The 19,497-nt window shown below is 42.6% G+C and overlaps 1 protein-coding gene across 1 annotated transcript in view; it reads left to right on the top strand.

Moving 5' to 3' along the window:
- Positions 1–19,497, top strand: part of TMEM131L (transmembrane 131 like) — a 161,843-nt gene that overhangs the window by 5,122 nt on the left and 137,224 nt on the right. The window contains exon 3 of the mRNA XM_041738377.1: positions 4,521–4,564. Within this exon, the coding sequence (XP_041594311.1) occupies positions 4,521–4,564 (44 nt within the window). The remainder of the gene's footprint in view (positions 1–4,520; positions 4,565–19,497) is intronic.

The following is a 19,497-nucleotide window of genomic DNA, read 5'->3' as shown; positions in this document are numbered from 1 at the left end:
CCCCCTTAAGTCTGGTATAGGTAACGGAAACTGGTAGAAAGTGAAACAGGAAATAGTACAATAGTACACTGAATATCTAAATTCTTTATTATCTCAGGTACTGTGTTATGTAATAGCATCTTGCTCTAGTCAATGAATCATTGACTGGTATTTGGAAATCTTTTTGTTATAGAGATTTATTTTGGGTTCAATCTACTTCCACTATCAACATAAAAAAATAATACCTAACATCAATTGAATATTACTGGCATTGTTTAAGTACTTTATGAGTTTTTAATACTCATGTTAATACACTAAAAACCATGAAGTGTTCTGACCTGACATTACGGATGAGGAAATGGAGTCACAGAGTCATTAAGTAATTTGCCCAAGGCTGAAGGAAAGTGGCAGTGGTGTGATTTGTACCTGGGAGGTGTTGAGCTTCAAAGCTCCTGCTCCTGGCCACTATGGCACTGTATGAGTTTTAGCAGCCTGACTGGGAAAGTATTGTGGTGGTGGATTTCCTGTGTTTCAGGGAGATCCCTTCATATTCTGTTTTGAATTAGAAAAATTAGCTTAATGAAGTTTTAACAAATGGTCAGATCCACTAGTGTTTCTGAAATTTTTGCTTAATATTTTTATTGAGGTATAATTGACATAGAACATTACATTCCTTTCAGGTGCACCACATAACAGTAAGTCTAGTTACCATCTGTCACCATACATATTGCATAATTTTTTTTTTTTTGTCTTGCGATAAGAACTTTTAAGATTTACTCTCAGTAACTTTCAAATTTGCAATACAGTGTTATTCGCTGGTCATCATGCTAAATATTACATCCCCAGGATATAATATTTTAACTGGAACTTTGTACCTTTTGACCAACTTTACCCATTGTGCTTCTCCACTGCCTGCCATCCCTGGTTCCCCAGCAATCACCAATATGTTTTCTGTATCTGTGAACTTGGTATTTGTTTTTTGTTCTTGTTTTGTTTTGTTTTTTCTTGTTTTGTTTTTTAAAGGTTTTATTTATTTATTGAGAGGAAGCACGAGCAGGGGGAGGGGCAGAGGGAGAGAGAGAGCATCTCAAGCAGACTCTGTGGTGTTAGCTTGATCCCATGACCCTGAGATCATGACCTGAGCTGAAACCAAGAGTTGGAAGCTCAACTGACTGAGCCACCCAGATGCCCCTGTTTTTGTTTTTTAAATTCTGTATTTGAGAGCTATCATCTATCATAGGTATTTGTCTTTCTCTGACTTATTTCACTTAGCACAGTACCCTAAGGGTCTACCCATATTGTTGAAATGAGATTTCATTTTTTTTATGGCTGAACAGTATTTCATTATATATATGCACACATATGTATATATATAGGTACCCATGTATATGCACATACATACATATCACATCTTTATCCATTTATGTCATTAACTTAGGTTGTTTACATATCCTGCCTATTGTAAATAATGTTACTATGAACATGAGGGTGTAGATATTTTTTTGAATTAGTGTTTTTGTTTCCTTCAGATAAATACCCAGAAGTGGACTTGTTAGATCGGTTTATAATGTTTTGAGGAACCTCCATACTGTTCTCCACAGTGGCCACACTAGTTTGCTTTCCCATCAACAGTACACAAGGGTTCCCTTTTCTCTACATCCTTGCCAACACTTATCTTTTATCTTTTTGATACTAGCCATTCTAACAGGTGTGAGGTATATATCCACGAGTATTTAAGAAACAGCTAGACTGCACTTAGCTCTGTGGATACTTACTGAGTATGTACTGTGGCCCAGCACTGGTCTAGGTGCTTTGGATGTTGAACAAAAAAAACACTGCCCTAGTGGAGCTTGCAGTCTAATAGTGGCATATAGATGGTAAAAAGAAGTAGGATAAATTGTAAATTCTTTAGTCTGTTGTTAGAAAGGCATCCGTGCTGTAGGGTGGCAAACCGGGGGAAGATTAAGGTGATGGGAGCTGGAGTTTTAATTTAACAAGGCAAAGTTGGTCCTTTTGAGAAGGCCTGTATTTGACATTTGAGCCAAACCTCGAAAGCAGTGAGAGATTTAGAATAGCTAGTGCAAGGGCCCTGAGGCACTGCCAAGGGCGAGTGGGGTAGGGAGATTACAGGATTTGGTTCCCTCCTTTTGAGAGCCTGGTGGTGTTGGGGAGATAAGGCTGGTAATACCCTGAGATAACACTCAAGTGCTGAAATGTAGCAACTGAGAGGAGAGAGGAGGAACCGTGTATATTGGAGGGGTCTGTTAAGGCTTAGGAGTAGGAGGGCTGCTTAGAGACCTGCATTAGCAAAAGTGTGAATGGGGCCTCCTCTAGATCCTTACATGAGTGACAGTGTTTTTAAGTTGATGCTTTGAACCGGAGCCCGGAGCTCCTGATGAAGTGTGGCTGTAGAGATAGGGATGTGTATGTCAAGGTCAGTTGACAGTTGCCCGGTTCCAGGTTAAGGAGCTTAGAGTACATCTGACTAGCAGTTAGTGAGTGGTAGTAGGCTCTTGAGTAGAGATTAACATGGTGACATTGGATGCTGGGTCCATACCAAGTGGGTCGTTAAGTCGTGGCTGATGTTGAAGAAAATTGGTCTTGCAGTGACATAAGGGATGGATTGGAGGCAGTGGTCTTCAGCCAAGTGAAAAGCCCTGTCTGTGATGGTAATGGAAGCCTGGAGTACTGATAGTATGGGCTGCCTTGCTGTGGACGGGGTGGAGAAGAAAGGGCAGGTCTGTACCATGGTTCAGACAAGTGAGTAGGTCTTTATGGCTAGAGGTGAAGAAAGAGCAGTATAAGATGACCCTAAGGTTTGCCCAAGGGTCAAGGAGGGTGATGGTATCCTTGACAGAAGGAGGCTGGTTAGAACAGAAACCACTTGGGATGCCTGGTGGCTCAGAGGTTGAGCATCTGCCTTTGGCTCAGGTCATGATCCTGCAGTCTGAGGATCGAGTCTCACGTCGGGCTTCCAGCAGGGAGCCTACTTCTCCCCTCTGCCTGTGTCTCTATTTCTCTCTCTGTCTCTCATGAATAAATAAATAAAAATCTTTTTTTTTTTTGGTAATAAAATCTTAAAAAAAAAAAGAACAGAAACCACTTGGCAGGGGCCCCATGTGTTGATAAGTCAGTGTTGGTCATAACTATTTTGGGAGAGAAAAAGTGCATATGTGCTGGAGGCATTTGCCAGTAGGTTTGGAGTTGCAGATGAATTCATCCTACAGGTATTGTGGAGTACCTGCCACATGCTGGCCACACACCAAAGCGGCAGGAGTCTTGCTCTCAGGAAAGATAGGCATTCCCTGAGTATCTACCCGTGTGATCGAGTGAGGAGTTGGGGTTGGCAGTAGGGATTTGGGCCTCACGGTGATGAGCGTGGGTCAGCATTCTGGGGGAATTGGTGTAGGGAGTCAGGGCCCAGGACTGGCAGTGACGAGGAGGAAGAGGGGGCAGAGAGGCATTAAGTGCCAACAGCAAAGGTTAGGGAGAAGCTGGAGGACCAGGAAGGCTCGGTATTCCTGACCCCCCAAAGGTGGAGAACTTTGGGGAAGAACGGTCAAGATTGTGTCTGTCAGTTTACATGTAGGATTTATTTGGATCTGGCCTTTTGTTTCTATTTCAAGTTCCTTTTCTTTTTACCTTCCTGGTACATGACATGTGGTCAGATTTTGGCCTGGTAATCTGGGGGAGGATTTTGGAAGTGCTTTTGACGGTGATGTTTATGCCATTTATACAATCGATCAGCCTTTTTATGTTGATGTCAAAATGTATCAGGTATCCATGTAGGGGATTCTGAGCTAACCAAAGGCTCTTGGAGAGACAAGATGTCATGCTAATTTGGAAATTATGTTTAGGTCAAAATTTTAAGCAGGGAGAATCTGACATTATCTAAGGGATCACTTGGCAACTTACGGCTTTTAGGAGTGTCATTCTTTTTTTAAAAAATATTTTATTTATTTATTCATGAGAGACAGAGACAGAGAGAGAGAGAGAGACAGAGACACAGGCAGAAGGAGAGGCAGGCTCCATGCAGGGAGCCTGACGTGGGACTCGATCCTGGAACTTCAGGATCATGTCCTGGGCCGAAGGCAGGCACCAAACCGCTGAGCCACCCAGGGATCCCTAGGAGTATCATTCTTTCAATAAATTCATTGAATGCCTGCTGTGTATCAGGCACTATTTTTATTTTTATTTTAAAGATTTTACTTATTTATTGAGAGAGAGAGAGCATGCGAGAGCGAGCACAAAAGTGGGAGAGGAGCAGAGGGAAAGGGAATCCCAAGCGGACTCCAGGCTGAGGGTGGAGCCCAACGTGGGGCTCTATCTCAGGACCTCCTCTGTCTCAGGAGATCATGTCCTGAGCAGAAGAGCCAGACACTTAAGTGACTGAGCTGCCAGGTGCCCCCAGGCAGTATTTCTAGACGTTCTTTACAAGTTCATCATCCATGTGAAATTTAAGAATTGTTTCTTTTCAGATTTCTGTGTTCTTCTTAAACAACTGTTAAACCATGTGTTTTGTTTTGGTTTTTAATCAATAGGGTGATTCTGAAGAGAATATGGAGGAGCATTCTCAAGAACAGAGGTAAGAAAAACCACAGGAGCAAATACCTGCATGCTGAACATTGCTGCCCACTTTGGATGCTATCTGAAGTCTTGGTTATGTACGTTTATGTTTATGTGTTTAATATATCTGTGATATACCTTGATCTTTGGTGCTTGGGATATCTGAACTCTCTAATAATTAATATGTCTTTGTTTTAAAATAAAGTTGTGCAGAAAGCTGTTAGAAATACCTCCTGCCACCCATTTTCTTTTTCTTTTTTTAATTTTTATTTTATTTATTTATTCATGAGAGACACACACACACAGAGAGAGAGAGAGAGAGAGAGAGAGGCAGAGACACAGGCAGAGGGAGAAGCAGGCTCCATGCAGGGTGCCTGATGTGGGACTCGATCCTCGGTCTCCAGAGTCACACCCTGGGCTGAGGACGGCGCTAAACCGCTGAGCCACCCGGGTTGCCCCCACCACCCATTTTCAACTTTGCATTTTCCATAGCACACCGATGCTATCCTACTTGTTCAGAAATGCCTGTTGAACATGAGGCACAGTGCTGGGTGCTGGGCATGAAATATTGAATAAACCCTGTGCTGCACGTAGTAGTGGAGCAAACAAAATGCTTGTGATTGTAGTAACTGTCAACAGTTGGATTGCCGTGGTACAGAATAATGAGGAAGATAGGGTGGTCAGGTGAGGCCCCTCTTAGGAGGTGACATTTGAGCTGAAGTCTGGAGGATGCAAAGGAATAGCCAGGTAGCAAACAGGGAGAGTGCTCTGGGCAGTGGGAGTGGTGGCAGATGCAAAGGCGCAGAGTTAGGAAGCACTAACAGCATTCCAAGAACTTGGAGAAGGCCCGTGTGGTTTGTGGGATAGTGAGGTAAGACAGGACCTTAGAAACCACAGTAAGGAGGTTGGATTTTATATTTTTAACGGTGTAAGATTTGTTAGAGGATCTAAAGCAGGGGCTAGGAAATCGAAAGGTGTCAACTACATTTTTAAGAGAATACTTTGGTCACGGAGCAGTCTCATGGTCACTTTTCAAACTGGGATGTCTGGTCCCTGGAAGGTACATGGAGACTCTAAATGGTACCTGGACATACAAAACTTTCAGGGAATCAGCTTTTAGATCCCACCATCCAGATAGTCTTCTGAAATTGAGCTGTCTGAGGTTGCAAGTTACCCTTTTCCACCTCTTCTTTTGTAATCTCTCTTCCCCACTTTATAAAAGAAAGGCATACTTCTTACCTCGTCCACATCTTACTATGTGCTCAATGTTGGGCAAACAGAGGTGTGATTTAAAAATACCGGCATTGGTCAGGAGAAGTGATAAACTCTGATTGGGTAACAAATTCTTTTGTAACTCTGGAGGTTTCTGAATCTATCGACAAAATTGAAGGGCCCAATCAAATTGGCAGTTGGTCATTGCAAGTTATTTTTAGGGGATCTCTGGGTGGCTCAGCAGTTTAGCGCCTGCCTTCAGGCCAGGGCATGATCCTGGAGTCCCAGGATCGAGTCCCATGTCAAGTTCTCTGCATTGAGCCTGCTTCTCCCTCTGCCTGTGTCTGTCTCTCTCTCTGTCTCTCATGAGTAAATAAATAAAATCTTTAAAAAAAAAGTTACTTTTAATGATCATTGCTTTTTGGATAAACAGTGAAGGAGTTTAGAGAATATAGGGACAGTATTGTAACAGCGCTCTTTCTATTCACGTTTTAGTTTATGTGAACAAGCTTTTTCAGTGCTTACACTTTTAAAAAAGTGGACAAGAAAAATAATAGTCACATGAATCAATGACGAGGGGGTGAGACACTTTTCATCCATTTCACTAAAGAATGCATTTTCAGTAAATTTGTCTCTTCATGTTTAATCGCCTATCAAAATTTATGAAATTTCTTGATCAGTTGTATACTAAAGAAAATTATAATGACAGCTCAGTTCAGAAGAAAAAAATACTTAACACTTAAACACTGTGGTCATAGGAAATTTTAAAAAAAATCTAATGTTTCAGTTGAAACTCATAGTTTTGTTGCAGAAGACTTTGAACATTGTGATGTATGTATTAGATTTAAATACTTGGAGGGAATATCCAGTAATACAAGAATGCCTGTTGGTGTGTTTAAAGAAATGGATGATGGGGGCACCTGGGTGGCTCTGTTGGTGAAGCGTCTGCCTTCGGCATTGGTTATGATCCTGGGGGTCCTGGGATCATCCCCTGCGTCAGGCCTCCCTGCTCAATGGGGAGTCTGCTTCTCCCTCTCCCTCTGCTGCTCCCCTTGCTTGTGCTCTCTGTCAAATAAATAAAATCTTTTTTAAAAAAAGGATGATGATAGGGCGCCTGGATGGCTCAGTTGGTACAGCATGTGACTCTAGATCTTGGGGTCATGGGTTTGAGCCCCATGTTGGGTATAGAGATTATAAAAAAATAATGGTGGATTTCATTGCAGTAGTATTTGAGTTCCATTGAATGTATTTTAAAAAATGATTATGAGTTGAGATGCCTGGGAGAAGCAGGCTCCATGCAGGGAGCCAGACACGGGACTCAGTGGTTGAGCGTCTGCCTTTGGCTCAGGGCGTGATCCCAGCATCTGGGATTGAGTCCCACATTGGGCTCCCTGCAGGGAGCCTGCTTCTCCCTCTTCCTGTGTCTCTGCCTCTTTCTCTCTCTGTGTGTCTCATGAATAAATAAATAAAATCTTTAAAAAATGATTGAGTTTTATTAAAAATGCCCTCATTTATAATATGCCAGAGATTACATTCTTTGAAGCCTTTTGAATTTATAGTACAATATTTTAAATGTGGGCTGAATGTATGAGGCAGAGTTCAGAGTTGGTTGCAGTCCTGTTTGAGTGTATGGGAGCAAGAAGAGGCAAGGATTGCCGGTGGTTCAGGCAAGGCTGGTGGGAGTGGGGATGAAGGGACATGGGAAGTTCTGAGGTGAATTTTGGGGGTGGAACAGATTCATTACTTGTTGAATCAGTGGTAGAGCAAGAGGGACTAGACTGACTGACTAGAATTTGGCTTGAGCATCTGGAGGGAGGACAGCTGAGATGGGAAAGGAATTAGGGGAGGGAAATCAGGAATTCTGGTTGGTTGTCTCATAGGAATGTCAGACTTGATATGACACGTCCCTGTGGCCGTGGCGCCGTGAGCCCTGAGCTTGGAAGCCCTGGGCAGCCTCCAGGCGTGGGTGTGTCCAGCCTGTAGACAGCCTTGTTGCTCGCCTTAGCCTTTGTTCTTTCCTTTCTCGTCAGTCAGAACTAGTTTCTTTACCTCAGTTTTATGTCAGACTCTAAGGTATTAGTAGGTTTTATCCCTACGGGTCTTTTGACCTAGTGTTAGATTGTTGGTGAAGGTGTGGGGGGTAGGAGAGTGATTAGAACAGTGGCTTTCAAATTTGTTGCCAGTGACTCACAGTAAGGGATGCGTTTCACGTCATGCTTACCTGCCTGCTCAGAGGCACATGCGTATGGCCATATGAATGTGCGTGTGCGTGCTTTATTTATTGATAAAATAGCGTGTCCCTTTACTACCTGTGACATACTCTTTTCTATTTCATCTTTTTTTGTCATGGTTAAATGTACATAACATTTACCATTTAAACCATATTTAAATGTACAGTTCTGTGGGATTGAGTACATCCACGTTGCTGTGCATCCAGTCACTGCCGTCCATCCAGAGGTTTTCTAGTTCATCTTATTTCTTTAAAAAAAAACAAAACTTGGTTGCCACTACTAGATTTTAAAATTTCTTAATCATGATTCACATTTTGATTGGCCCTGATTTATATATTTTAATCTTCTCAATATCAGATATTCCAGTGTTTTGTGTTATATTATCCCTAGTTGCTTTCCTTTTAACTTGACTTCCAAACCTCCTCCTCTTTGTTTTTTTCTGGCTTTTTTTTTCCCCCTTGGGATTTGTTCCTTATGTGTAAAGACTAGATGATGACCTGGGTTGGATGGCACTATTAGAGAATTTTCCTTGTGTTCATTTTTTGAAAGTGTAGGTTCTGGAGCTCTTTTAAGAAGTCTCTCTGTAAGTATAATGTCCTGTGATAGCTAAATGAATAACCTAGGTACTTAGTATTCACTTAGCTTTACTGTACAGTTGGGAATTTTCTTAAAATGAAAATTTTAGTACCTCCAAAGCTCATACAATGTTGCTACAGTTAAAATAGATCTTTTGTTTCAGAATATATTTAGGTTTACAGAACAACTGTGAAGAAGGTACAGAGAGTTCTCCTATACCCCTCATGCAGTTTACCCAACCGTTAACATCTTCCATTAAGGTGGCACATTGGTTATAACTAGGAAACCCAACATTGGTATGTTACCATGAACTAAACTCCCTGCTATTTGAACTTCATTTGTTTTTCTCTGATGTCATTTTTCTATCCAGGATCCCATCCAGGATGCTACATTACTTTTAGTTGTCATGTCTCCTTAGGACCTCTTGGTTGTGACAGTTTGTCAGACTTTCCTTGTTTTTGAGATCTTGACAGTTTGGAGGAGTACTGCTCAGGCATTTTGTAAAATGTCTCTCTGTTTGGGGTTGCCTGATGTTTTTCCTCCTGGTTAGACTGGGATGTTACGGGTTTTGTGGAGGAAGACCGCAGCTATAAATTGGTATTCTCATGACATAGCAAGGATATCTGCTCTCAACATGGCTTATCACTTTGATATTGACCTTGATCACTTGGCTCTCTATCTTCACCTCTTTCCGTGCAACACTCTCTGGCGGCAAGTCATTAAATGGAATTAAGCTCCACCTACACAGATTATTTGGCATTCTTCTGTATGGGAGATTTTGTTTATCTTCCCTCATTATTTATTAATTCATATACTTATATCAGTTCAGTCATACGGGTATTTTACTTTATAACTTTGGATTATAATCTGATATTAGATTTGCCCTGCTAGTTTTATGTCCATTATCCTAAATCTTATTTTTGAAGTTATTACTTCTTTACACATTTTATAAGATTTTATTTATTTATGCATGAGAGACACAGGGAGAGAGGCAGAGACACAGGCAGAGGGAGAAGCAGGCTCCATGCAGGGAGCCAGACACGGGACTCAATCCCAGGTCTCCAGGATCACACCCTGGGCTGAAGGCAGCACAAAACTGCTGAGCCACCCGGGCTGCCCTCTTTACACATTTTATTTTATTTTATTATTATTTTTTATTATTTATTTATTTATGATAGTCACAGAGAGAGAGAGGCAGAGACACAGGCAGAGGGAGAAGCAGGCTCCATGCACCGGGAGCCCGATGTGGGATTCGATCCCGGGTCTCCAGGATCGTGCCCTGGGCCAAAGGCAGGCGCCGAACCGCTGCGCCACCCAGGGATCCCCTCTTTACACATTTTAAAAACATTTTAGTGGTTTTCATTTTGATCACTACTGCACAATGCCAACTCTCAATGATAATTAGGACTTGAGGTCGGTTGACCCAGTGCTCAGGAATTCTACAACATGAATGTCTCATCTCAGAGCACCCATATAGAGGAACACCTTGGGCCTCAAGATAGATTTGACCATAAAACAGAGTTTCAGGAGTGTGGGTGGCACTGACCTCTAACCCTGGTAAGAATCTAGATCTGAAGACAGCTCTGTGTTTCACTCTCCCGACTGCCCAGGGTGGGGCCCAAAGCAGACCACCATTAATCCTGGGGTGGAGGGTTCTGGAGTCGCCAGCCTATGATCTCAAACAGTTTGGGAAAGCTTTCAGGGAAATTGGCCTCACTGAAGATTTTGTTTGTATTAACTTGACTTAATCTTCTATGAATGCTATGTAATTGTATTTGGTTGAAAGCCAGGAAAGCAATATTTGAAAGACTTTCTCCCCTCTTGCCTCTGCATCCCCATTTTTCTCTCGGGTGTTCTCAAATATCAGCAGTAATCTTTTCCTTTGCTGAGAGTGAGAGATTGCATTTGGGACTCAGCGATGAGAGCAAGTGAGAGCGGACTTCAGCTCTTGCTGGAATTGAATACTCTCAGGGAAGCTGGTCTGGCTCTCTGTACATAGCTCCCATAAGCCTTGTTGGCATACATTTGTTAGAATGTGAAAAGTGTGAGCATTGGCAAAGTGAATAGTACAGCATATCAGCTTTTAAAAAAGTTACATAAAAATCATAAATACCGACTGGTCAGGTACAGTGTTTATGGGAGTTGTCATTGTGTTGTGTGTGTTGTTTTTTTTTTTTTAATGTGCTTTTTTATATGATCAGTAACCGCAGCAAGCTGTGTTCTCCTGAAGCAATTTACATCAGTTAAAGGCAGATCCTAAGAGTCAGAACACGAAGAAAGTCTTGTTAACCTTTCAGCAACATACTGAAAGATAGAATTGCAGGGCAAAAACGACCTAATCGCTAGGGAAACTTCCTTTTGGCAGTGAAGGGGGTTTCAGAGCCCCCACAGGGAATGGAAGTGCTTTTCACTTTTCTTTGTTCTCCTTTAGAAGTTGAAAGCTATGTTTTCAGTACAACCCTGAAGTTCATCACCGGTTGACAGGATTTTAGCTTTCTAACCTGAGCGTGCCACTCTAGTAGGGTTCCATTGTGGGTGTTCTCTCCCTACCTGCCATTTCCCCAGGTGATCTCACCTGTTCTCCTGTGTCTTTCGCTATATAGAAGGAACTTGACCTTAGATTGTACCTCTTAGCTGGGGGTCTCACCTGTGCAGTTGCCCACAGAGAGTTCCTTTTAGCTTTCAGATGCTGTTAGCTCATTGAGCTCTTCGGCTCTATTCCCTCTCAGCCTGCACCCAGCTGCCACACCATGCATTCATTTGTATAAACCAGAAACCAGGGTCCTCCCCTCACCCCTTGATTCCTTCGTACTCCCACCCTAGTAGGTGACCAAGTGTGGCTGGATCTTCTTCAGATGATCAGCTGCCTCCATTTTACAGCTACCCCAGCCTGTTAGGCACCTTCCTCCCTGAGGAATGTATCTCAGTTATACCTCCTTCCCCGTCATTCCTCCTACACACAACCCTGCCTTCATGATCAAGTGCAGACGCCTGAGCGTGGCATAGAGGCCTTTTGTGATCTAGGCCCTGCTAACTTCTTCAGACTTCCTGCCCCTGCTTCTCCCTTCCCTTCCCTTTCACATGGGCTCATGCTCTCTTTTTTCTCTGGCTGAGCCCCTCACCCAACAACTCCATATGGCATCATGGCATTTCTAATACAGGACATCTCTGTTTTAAAATTCACTGTCTCAGGATTGTCCTGAGTCTCATTTGGCTAATTCCTTAGTGCCTATTCTAGTACCTAACACCTAGGTGAAGAACTGCTAGATGAAGGGATGCAAGCTCCTGATACAAATTTAAGTCTTTTAAGTTGATTACTTGTAATGATTCGCATGTTCTTCATATCCAAGCCCATGAGGCCCTATTTGCCCCTGAAATTAAAGCACTGGTATTAGTATTAGAGGTGTGGTTTTTAAATTAGGTCATTGGTTGGTGTGTTTTTAAAGAGAATGGGTTATTAGCTCTATCAGTGTGTGCCTCATGGTACCTTCTAGAGAGTCATGTGGGCCCCGGGAGGGTTGCAGAACGAATGCATTAAGTCATGGTCTTCATGGCTGTAACAGTGTAAAGTAAATTTTCTTTGATTGTAATGGATTTCATAATTTAGATTGTTAGAATACAAGCTTTTTTTCAACAGTGTTCTTGGTATAAAAATTGTCTTCAAGTCACAAAAACCTTTTTGGGTTTTTTTTTAGGTTGTAAAATTTTTAGCAGAGCTTTTGAGGCTTATTCATATAATTATTTAGCCCTCAATTGGAATTAATTAGAAAAATAGTGTAATAGGATCAGTATCCTAATTCTGATTTTCATTGAAATTATTACTTCCCCTAGATTTATCTTTTATAGACTCTGGAGTGATTAGGCTTATGCTTATTTATATCTTTTTATTGAAAAAGACATTTGAACCAATTTTAATAATTGTATTTTGTATTTCCAAGTGTATACAAATAATTGTATTTCCAACTGTATTTTGAAGGGTTAATCTGGAATAAAAATAAGCAAAACATTTCATTACTATTCACATTCCCGAAACAATAAGGTAGAATTGAAGTCTGGAGATTGTGGACGTGGGTATGGCCCGTAAACATGGCATATCCAGGTTTGGAAAACTTGGTGTTCATTACCTTAGACTAGAGATTGCCTTTAGGAGAAGTGTCTTCATTCAGCATTTGAAGTGGGACTCTCAGCTGGCTTCATTTCACATGCTACCGGGTGTCTTGTCTGATTATTGCTACTCGTCACAAATATTTAACAGCCAAGTATCTCTGTGGAGTCTGTTCAGTCAGGTGTGCATCCTAAAGTAAGAGCTAGGCAGGTTCAACAGCCCAGGAAGACTTGCCTATGGAAATGACAACATGGCTATTAAAAAGCACATAAAAGATTCGTAAGGAGCTTGTATCAGACCAGAGTGAAGGTACCACTGTGAGCAAGAAAGAGGGACTTGGGTGTTTTGCCATTGGGAACCTAACTTCTATCTTCAAGAAGCTTATAGCTATATAGTTAGAGGTGAGGGGACACTATGGTTGTCTTAGGCCTCTTTTATACAGTGAGAATTGTGCTTTGGGTTGCCCTTTACTCGTCATGGTGGGTTGATGAGAAATAAAAGTACTTTTTAGATGGATCCCAATATATGGGCAGCAGTATTGGTCAATTCTGTGAAGGCATTCTGGATATGATGTGACACCAAACTTCTTATTGCCTAGGAGGGTGACAGAGCTTGGGATTTCAAGGTTCAGAGGAGAAATATAATTTCCCAAGGCATTATTCTCTGTCTAGGAACACAAGTATTAAAATAATAGGGTCTCCTGGGAGCTTGTTACTCTAGTTTTAAATGAATTGACATCAAATTATTTGATTGTTGTTGCAGTCTTCCACGTGTGACATACGACTCTAGAGTAATAATGATTCCCACCCCCGCTCCAGTTAATGTGACAAAAGAATGTTGCCACTTCACGAATAATTAACTAAGGTAGTCTAGACAGTACTTCACAGATGTTGTGCTCAGTAAAGATGTTTTTGCATTGCCTTTGCAAACTCATTCATGAATGATACAGGGAAAGTCTTGTTTGTTTATTGTGGCCTTTCTCAGTGTTTTCCTCCAAGTAGTGGGGATGTAGTTTTAAAAAGTTTGCTATAGGGACACCTGGGTGGCTCAGTGGTTTAGCTCCTGCTTTTGGCCGAGGGTGTGATCTTGGAGTCCTGGGATTGAGTCCTGCCTTGGGTTGCCTGCATGGAGCCTGCTTCTCCCTCTGCCTGTGTCTCTGCCTCTCTCATTCTCTCTCTCTCTCTCTGTCTCTCATGAATAAATAAATAAAATCTTTAAAAAAATAAAACGTCTGCTATGAACATGAAAATTCTTTGAGATTAAATTTTTTAAATTTATTGAGAATTTTAAATCATTTTAAAATTACTCATTGATAGTTCCTTTTTTCTTCGTCCAAAAATCTTTTAGTAAAATGTAAATTTTGGGAAGATTACCATATTTACCTCATGGCATTATTTTCTCTACTACAAAAATACGTGTCCCAGTTTGAAGAACATGGTTTTACTGCCATACATGCTTTTTCCCTGATGGCTAATTCCTGTTGTTTTTACCAGTTTTTTCAGATATTTCAATCAGAAGACATGGCTCTGGATGGCATGTGACTCTTGGGCTAAAACTAAACATTATCTATTAATAAACTATTGAGACTATACCAGACTAAAAAGCTTCTGCACAGTAAAGGAAACTGTGACCAAAATAAAAAGGCAACCTATGGGGGACGCCTGGGTGGCTCAGTGGTTGAGCATCTGCCTTTCGTTCAGGTCATGATCTTGGGTTCCTGGGATCAAGTCCCCATCAGGCTCCTTTGTGAGAAGCCTGCTTCTCCCTCTGCCTATGTCTCTGTCTCTCTTGTGAATAACTAAATAAAATCTTGGAATGGGAGGAGGTATTTGCAAATGACCTATCTGATAAAGTGTTAGTATCTAAAATATATAAAGAACTTCTACAACTCAACACCCCAAAAATGAATAATCCAATCAAAAATGGGCAGCAGACATGAATAGACATTTCTCCAAAGAAGATATACAGATGGCCAACAAGGCACTTGAAAAATGCTCTATATCACTTATCATCAGGGAAATGCAAATCAAAACCACAGTAAGATTCCACCTCACACTTTTCAGAATGGCTAAAATCAAACCCACAAGAAACAACAAGTGTTGGTGAGGATGTGGAGAAAACGGAACCCTTGTGCACGGTTGATGGAATGCAAACTGGCGCAGTTACTGTGGAGAAGACTATGAAAGTTCCTCAAAAAATTAAAATTAGAAATACCATATGATCCAGTAATTCCAATGCTGGATATTTACCCAAGAAAATGAAAACACTAACTTGAAAAGATACGTGCACCCCTATGTTTGTTGCAGTGTTATTTATAATAGCCAGAATATGGAAGCAACCCAAATGTTCCATTGATAGATGAATGAATAAAGAGGAGATAATATGTGTGCATGTGCGTGCGCACACACACACAGGAATATTATTCAGCCAGCCATAAAAAGGAATGAAATTTTCCCATATGTGACAACATGGAAGGACTTAGAAAGTATTATGCTAAGTGAAATAATTCAGAGAAAGATGAGTACCATATGATTTCTCTTATATGTGGAATCTAAAACACAAAACAAATGAACAAATGAGAAAACCAGGCTCTTAATTACAGAGAACAAACTGGTGGTTGCCAGAGGGAAGGTGGGGGGGTGGGTGAAATAGATGAAGGGGATTTAAGAGGTACAAACTTAGTTATAAAATAAATAAGTCATGGAGATGAAAAGTATAGCACAGGGAATATAGTCAATTATATTGTAATAATATTTTGTATGTTGACAGATGGGACTGTACTTATTGTGGTGAGCACTGAGTAACATACAGAATTGTGGAATCACTGTTGTACACCTGAAACTAATATAGCATCTATCAACTGTACTTCTGTAATTCTTTTAACTTCAAAAATACTTCACCTTCCAAAAACTAAGCTTCTTCTATGGGAAAGATGATTTTCCACCTGTGAAATGTCCAAAGAAACCTACAACTGAAGGTAGTTCCCCGAGAATAGCTTCAGTAAAAGCAAAGACATTGTGCCTCTCACAATGACCATTGTGCAAATGTACATAGTAAATAATTCATGCTGATGTTATGCCTTGTGCATCATTGACTTTCAGGGTTGTCCTACCTTATGGATGTCAGTTCCTTTCGCTGCCACTAAATTATTGATAATAGATAAAGTCCAGTTTGAATCACAATCCAGTGGCCCAGTTAATAGTTATAGCAGATGTATGTAATATGAAGCTTTGGGGAAGTAATTCCTCTGGGATTATGATTGATCTACCTCTTAAAATCAGGCCTTGCTTATACAGTTAATCCATTAAAAATTGCATTTAAGTAATTGCCCTTGTATTATACTTTTTTTAAAAAAGATTTATTTATTTATTTATGATAGACACAGAGAGAGAGAGAGAGAGAGAGGCAGAGACACAGGCAGAGGGAGAAGCAGGCTCCGTGCCAGGAGCCCGATGCGAGACACGATCTCGGGACTCCAGGATCGCGCCCTGGGCCGAAGGCAGGTGCCAAACCGCTGAGCCACCCAGGGATCTCCTGTATTATACTTTATAGTTTACAAAGTACTTTTACATGCATTGTCCCTTAGGTAACCAGGGATTCCCATTTAATAGATGAGGAGACAGGTTTTAAAAAGTAAAACAGTTTAAGATTACAAAGTATGAAGTGGCTGTACAGGCACATAATCTGAAGTGTCCTCTTTCTAGATACACTTGTTTATTTTGCATCTAAAACAGGGGCACCTGGTGGCTCAGTCGGTTAAGCATCTGCCTTTGGCTCAGATCACCATCTCAGGGTTCTGGAATCGAGCCACACTTAGGGCCCCTGCTCGGTGGAGAGCCTGTTTCTCCCTCTCCCTTTGTTCCTCCGGTGCCATTCCCCTCCCCACCCCCCCGCTTCTGTGCTCTATCTCTCTCAAATAAATAATAAAATCTTTTAAAAAATAAAGTGATATAGGTTGGGACACAATTTTCCCAATTAGTCTGCCCTCTATAGAATGAGACCAAATCTAAGAATGATATATGAAAGCAACTGAATTCTTTAGTAAACCCTGGTATTATATGGTTCATAGAAAACCGCTGAAAAAAATGAGCATGGCTCTTGTTAGAGAGATGCAGAGTTGGGACTTGGGTACAATGACACTTCACTGTGTGCTAGAGAGCTTCTTTCATTTTTTTTTTTTTTTTAAAGAACTATTAGAGAGAGAGAGGCACACACACAAGCAGGGAGATGAAAGAGGGAGAATCTCAAGCAGACTCCTGTCGAGCTTGCAGCCCACAGGGCTTGATCCCACGACCCTGAGATCATGACCTGAGCCCAAATCAAGAGTCAGATGCTTAACTGCGCCATCCAGGCGCCCCATCATTTTCTATTCTGTTCTCTAAGTGCTGCTTATCCGTGACATTCAATTGCATAGCTTTTGAAAAAAGTGGGAAATATAAATCTGGAATTTTAGGATTACTTTGTGGAACACGTACCACTGTCATGTGTGCTCTGAGAGGTTGTCTTTAGTCCTCGGATGGATATGTTATCCTGTTTGCTTTGCGATTAGATATTTTCAGCTTCAAGTAACAGAAAACCCTGACTCAACCAGCTCAGACAATGAAAAATGTATTATGTCACCTAACAAGAAGCCCGGAGGCTGGGTGGTTCTGGTCTGGTTTACTCAGCAGGTGAGTGTCAGCACCAGGCTAGGCAGCCAGGTTTTTCCAACTCTCAGTTCTGCTGGCTCAGTGTGCCGCATGGCTCTCTTCAAGGTGGCAGGAGGCTGAGGCCTCACAGCCTCCTGTCCTCCCAGTGGACCATCCAACGGCAGGCTAAAAGAACCCTCCTCCTGTGCCTCTTTCTCAGGGGCACCCGTCAGCGGGACCCCCCCCCCCCCGCCTTATATCTCACAGGCAAAACATGGTCCATGCTCACCTTGGCCGAGGAAGTGGTAGGACTACCCAGTTTGCTTTGCAGCAGGATTTACACAGCCACCAGGGAGTGGCGCTTACTGACCTCACTGAGGCTGTACCGTGTGGGAGAAGGTGATGGACTCAGGAAGGCCAGCAGCAGGGCCTGCTGTGTCCAGCTCGGGGCTTGTTCTGAGTGAGGAATGACAGGTCTAGGGCAGTGTTTCTCAAAGAGCAGTCCTGGGACCAGCAGAATCAGCACCGCCTGGGAACCTGCTAGACCAGTTCCCAGAGCCCACCCCAGGCCTACTGAATCAGAAGCTCCAGGGGAGGGGCCTGTGATCTGTTTTAACAAGCCCTCCAGGTGATTATGATGCATGCTCAAGTTTGAGAATCATTGGTCCGGGGTGAGGCATCTAAGGAAGCACATTTCAAAATTTGCTTTGGTTGAAGATTAAATAATGGGCAGCAGAAATGGTCTTGTTGGTAAAACAGTGGAGTGGAAGTTGGGAGACAAAGGTTGCCCCCCCCCCCCGCCCAGCTCCACCCACTATCACTGGCCCAGGTTTTAGCAAACCTAGAATACTTACATATTCTTTGCAGATGGTATCAAGTTGCAGCCAGTTGATTTCACTTTTTCTAAAAGGGTTCTGTCCTGATTATGGGGCTTGGAGGTGGGGTTCCAAGTTGAACTTTAGTGCCCACCCATTGGGGCCACCATGCTCTGGCACGCCTGGTAAACAGGTGGGTTGGGCCATTGCAGGTCAGCTTCCAGGAGAACTGAGGAACTTTCTCAGGGATAATTCATTCATTATAAGGGAAGTGAGTCTGGCAGGAAACCTTGGCCCAGTAACAAAAAGTCTCAGTTATTGGATGGGAGTGGCCACTCCCAGGACAGGGTGGTGTGTGTACTCAGATCTGCCTCTTGGCCCTGCTCCCTCTGGGCACGTGGCTGTGTGTGTGAGAGTGAGAGTGTGTGAGTCTGTAGGGTGTGGGGGGTGGTGGTGTTGGGGCATGAGGAAGGATATTACTGAACTAAAAACTGAAAGAAGCGTTCTAAAAATTCTGTGAGAAACTGGGGTGGGTGGATGCCAGAAGAGGCGCCGCCCACAGGGAAGGGAAGTTCCCCATCCTGCCCGAAGCCCCCCACGCCCACCCCCACAGTCCTGGACCCTTGGTCAGGAGCAGGATGGTGCTCAGGGGCAGGGTGGCCGCTGGAGAGAAGGAATAAAGCCCAGACGAGCGCCTATCCTAGCTCGCTTCGCCTGTCGTTTGACACTTGAGAGTTTCCCCGACCAAACCACAGCCTGGGGATTCCCTGCAGCTCTTTCATGGTGCACTGGGAGTGGACAGAGGAAGAAGCCCAAGTTCAAGGGCGGTGCATTCCCTTTTCCTAGGGCTGCGTAACAAAGTGCCGCAAACTGGGTGTCTTAAAACAACTGAAATTTATTCTCTCTCAGCTCTGGAGGCTAGAAGTCTGAAAGCAAGGTGTCGGCAGGGCCACGTTGCCTCTGAAACCTAGAGGGGATTTTTCCTTGCTTCTGCTGGTTTGCTGGTAACCTTTGTTGTTTCTTGACTTGCAGCTACATTCGTCATTCTGGTCTCTGCCTCTGTCATGACACGACATTCTCCCTGTGTCTCTCCATGTCCTTTCGTGGCCGTCTTCTTAGAGGGACACCAGTTGTATTCTTTGAGGGGCCCACCCTACTCCGTGATGGCCTGATCTTAACGAATTATGTCTGCAAGGCCCTATTTCCAAATGAGGTCTCTTTCTGAGATACAGGGGGTTAGGACTTCAGTACATCATTTTCCGCCTGGAACACCCAGAGATTCTCCTCATCTCCTTTTCCTGCTCTCCCCCAAGTTTGGAGCTCCTAGGAGGTAACTTTGGTGTTGAGCTGTTGCCTTAAGCAGCCGTGATTTTTCGTTTCTTAGA

The sequence above is a fragment of the Vulpes lagopus genome, chromosome 23 (assembly GCF_018345385.1).
Source record: "Vulpes lagopus strain Blue_001 chromosome 23, ASM1834538v1, whole genome shotgun sequence".
Lineage (NCBI taxonomy): Eukaryota > Metazoa > Chordata > Mammalia > Carnivora > Canidae > Vulpes > Vulpes lagopus.
The sequence above is the reverse complement of the archived record's forward strand: the minus strand, read 5'-3'. Positions and strand labels throughout refer to the sequence as shown.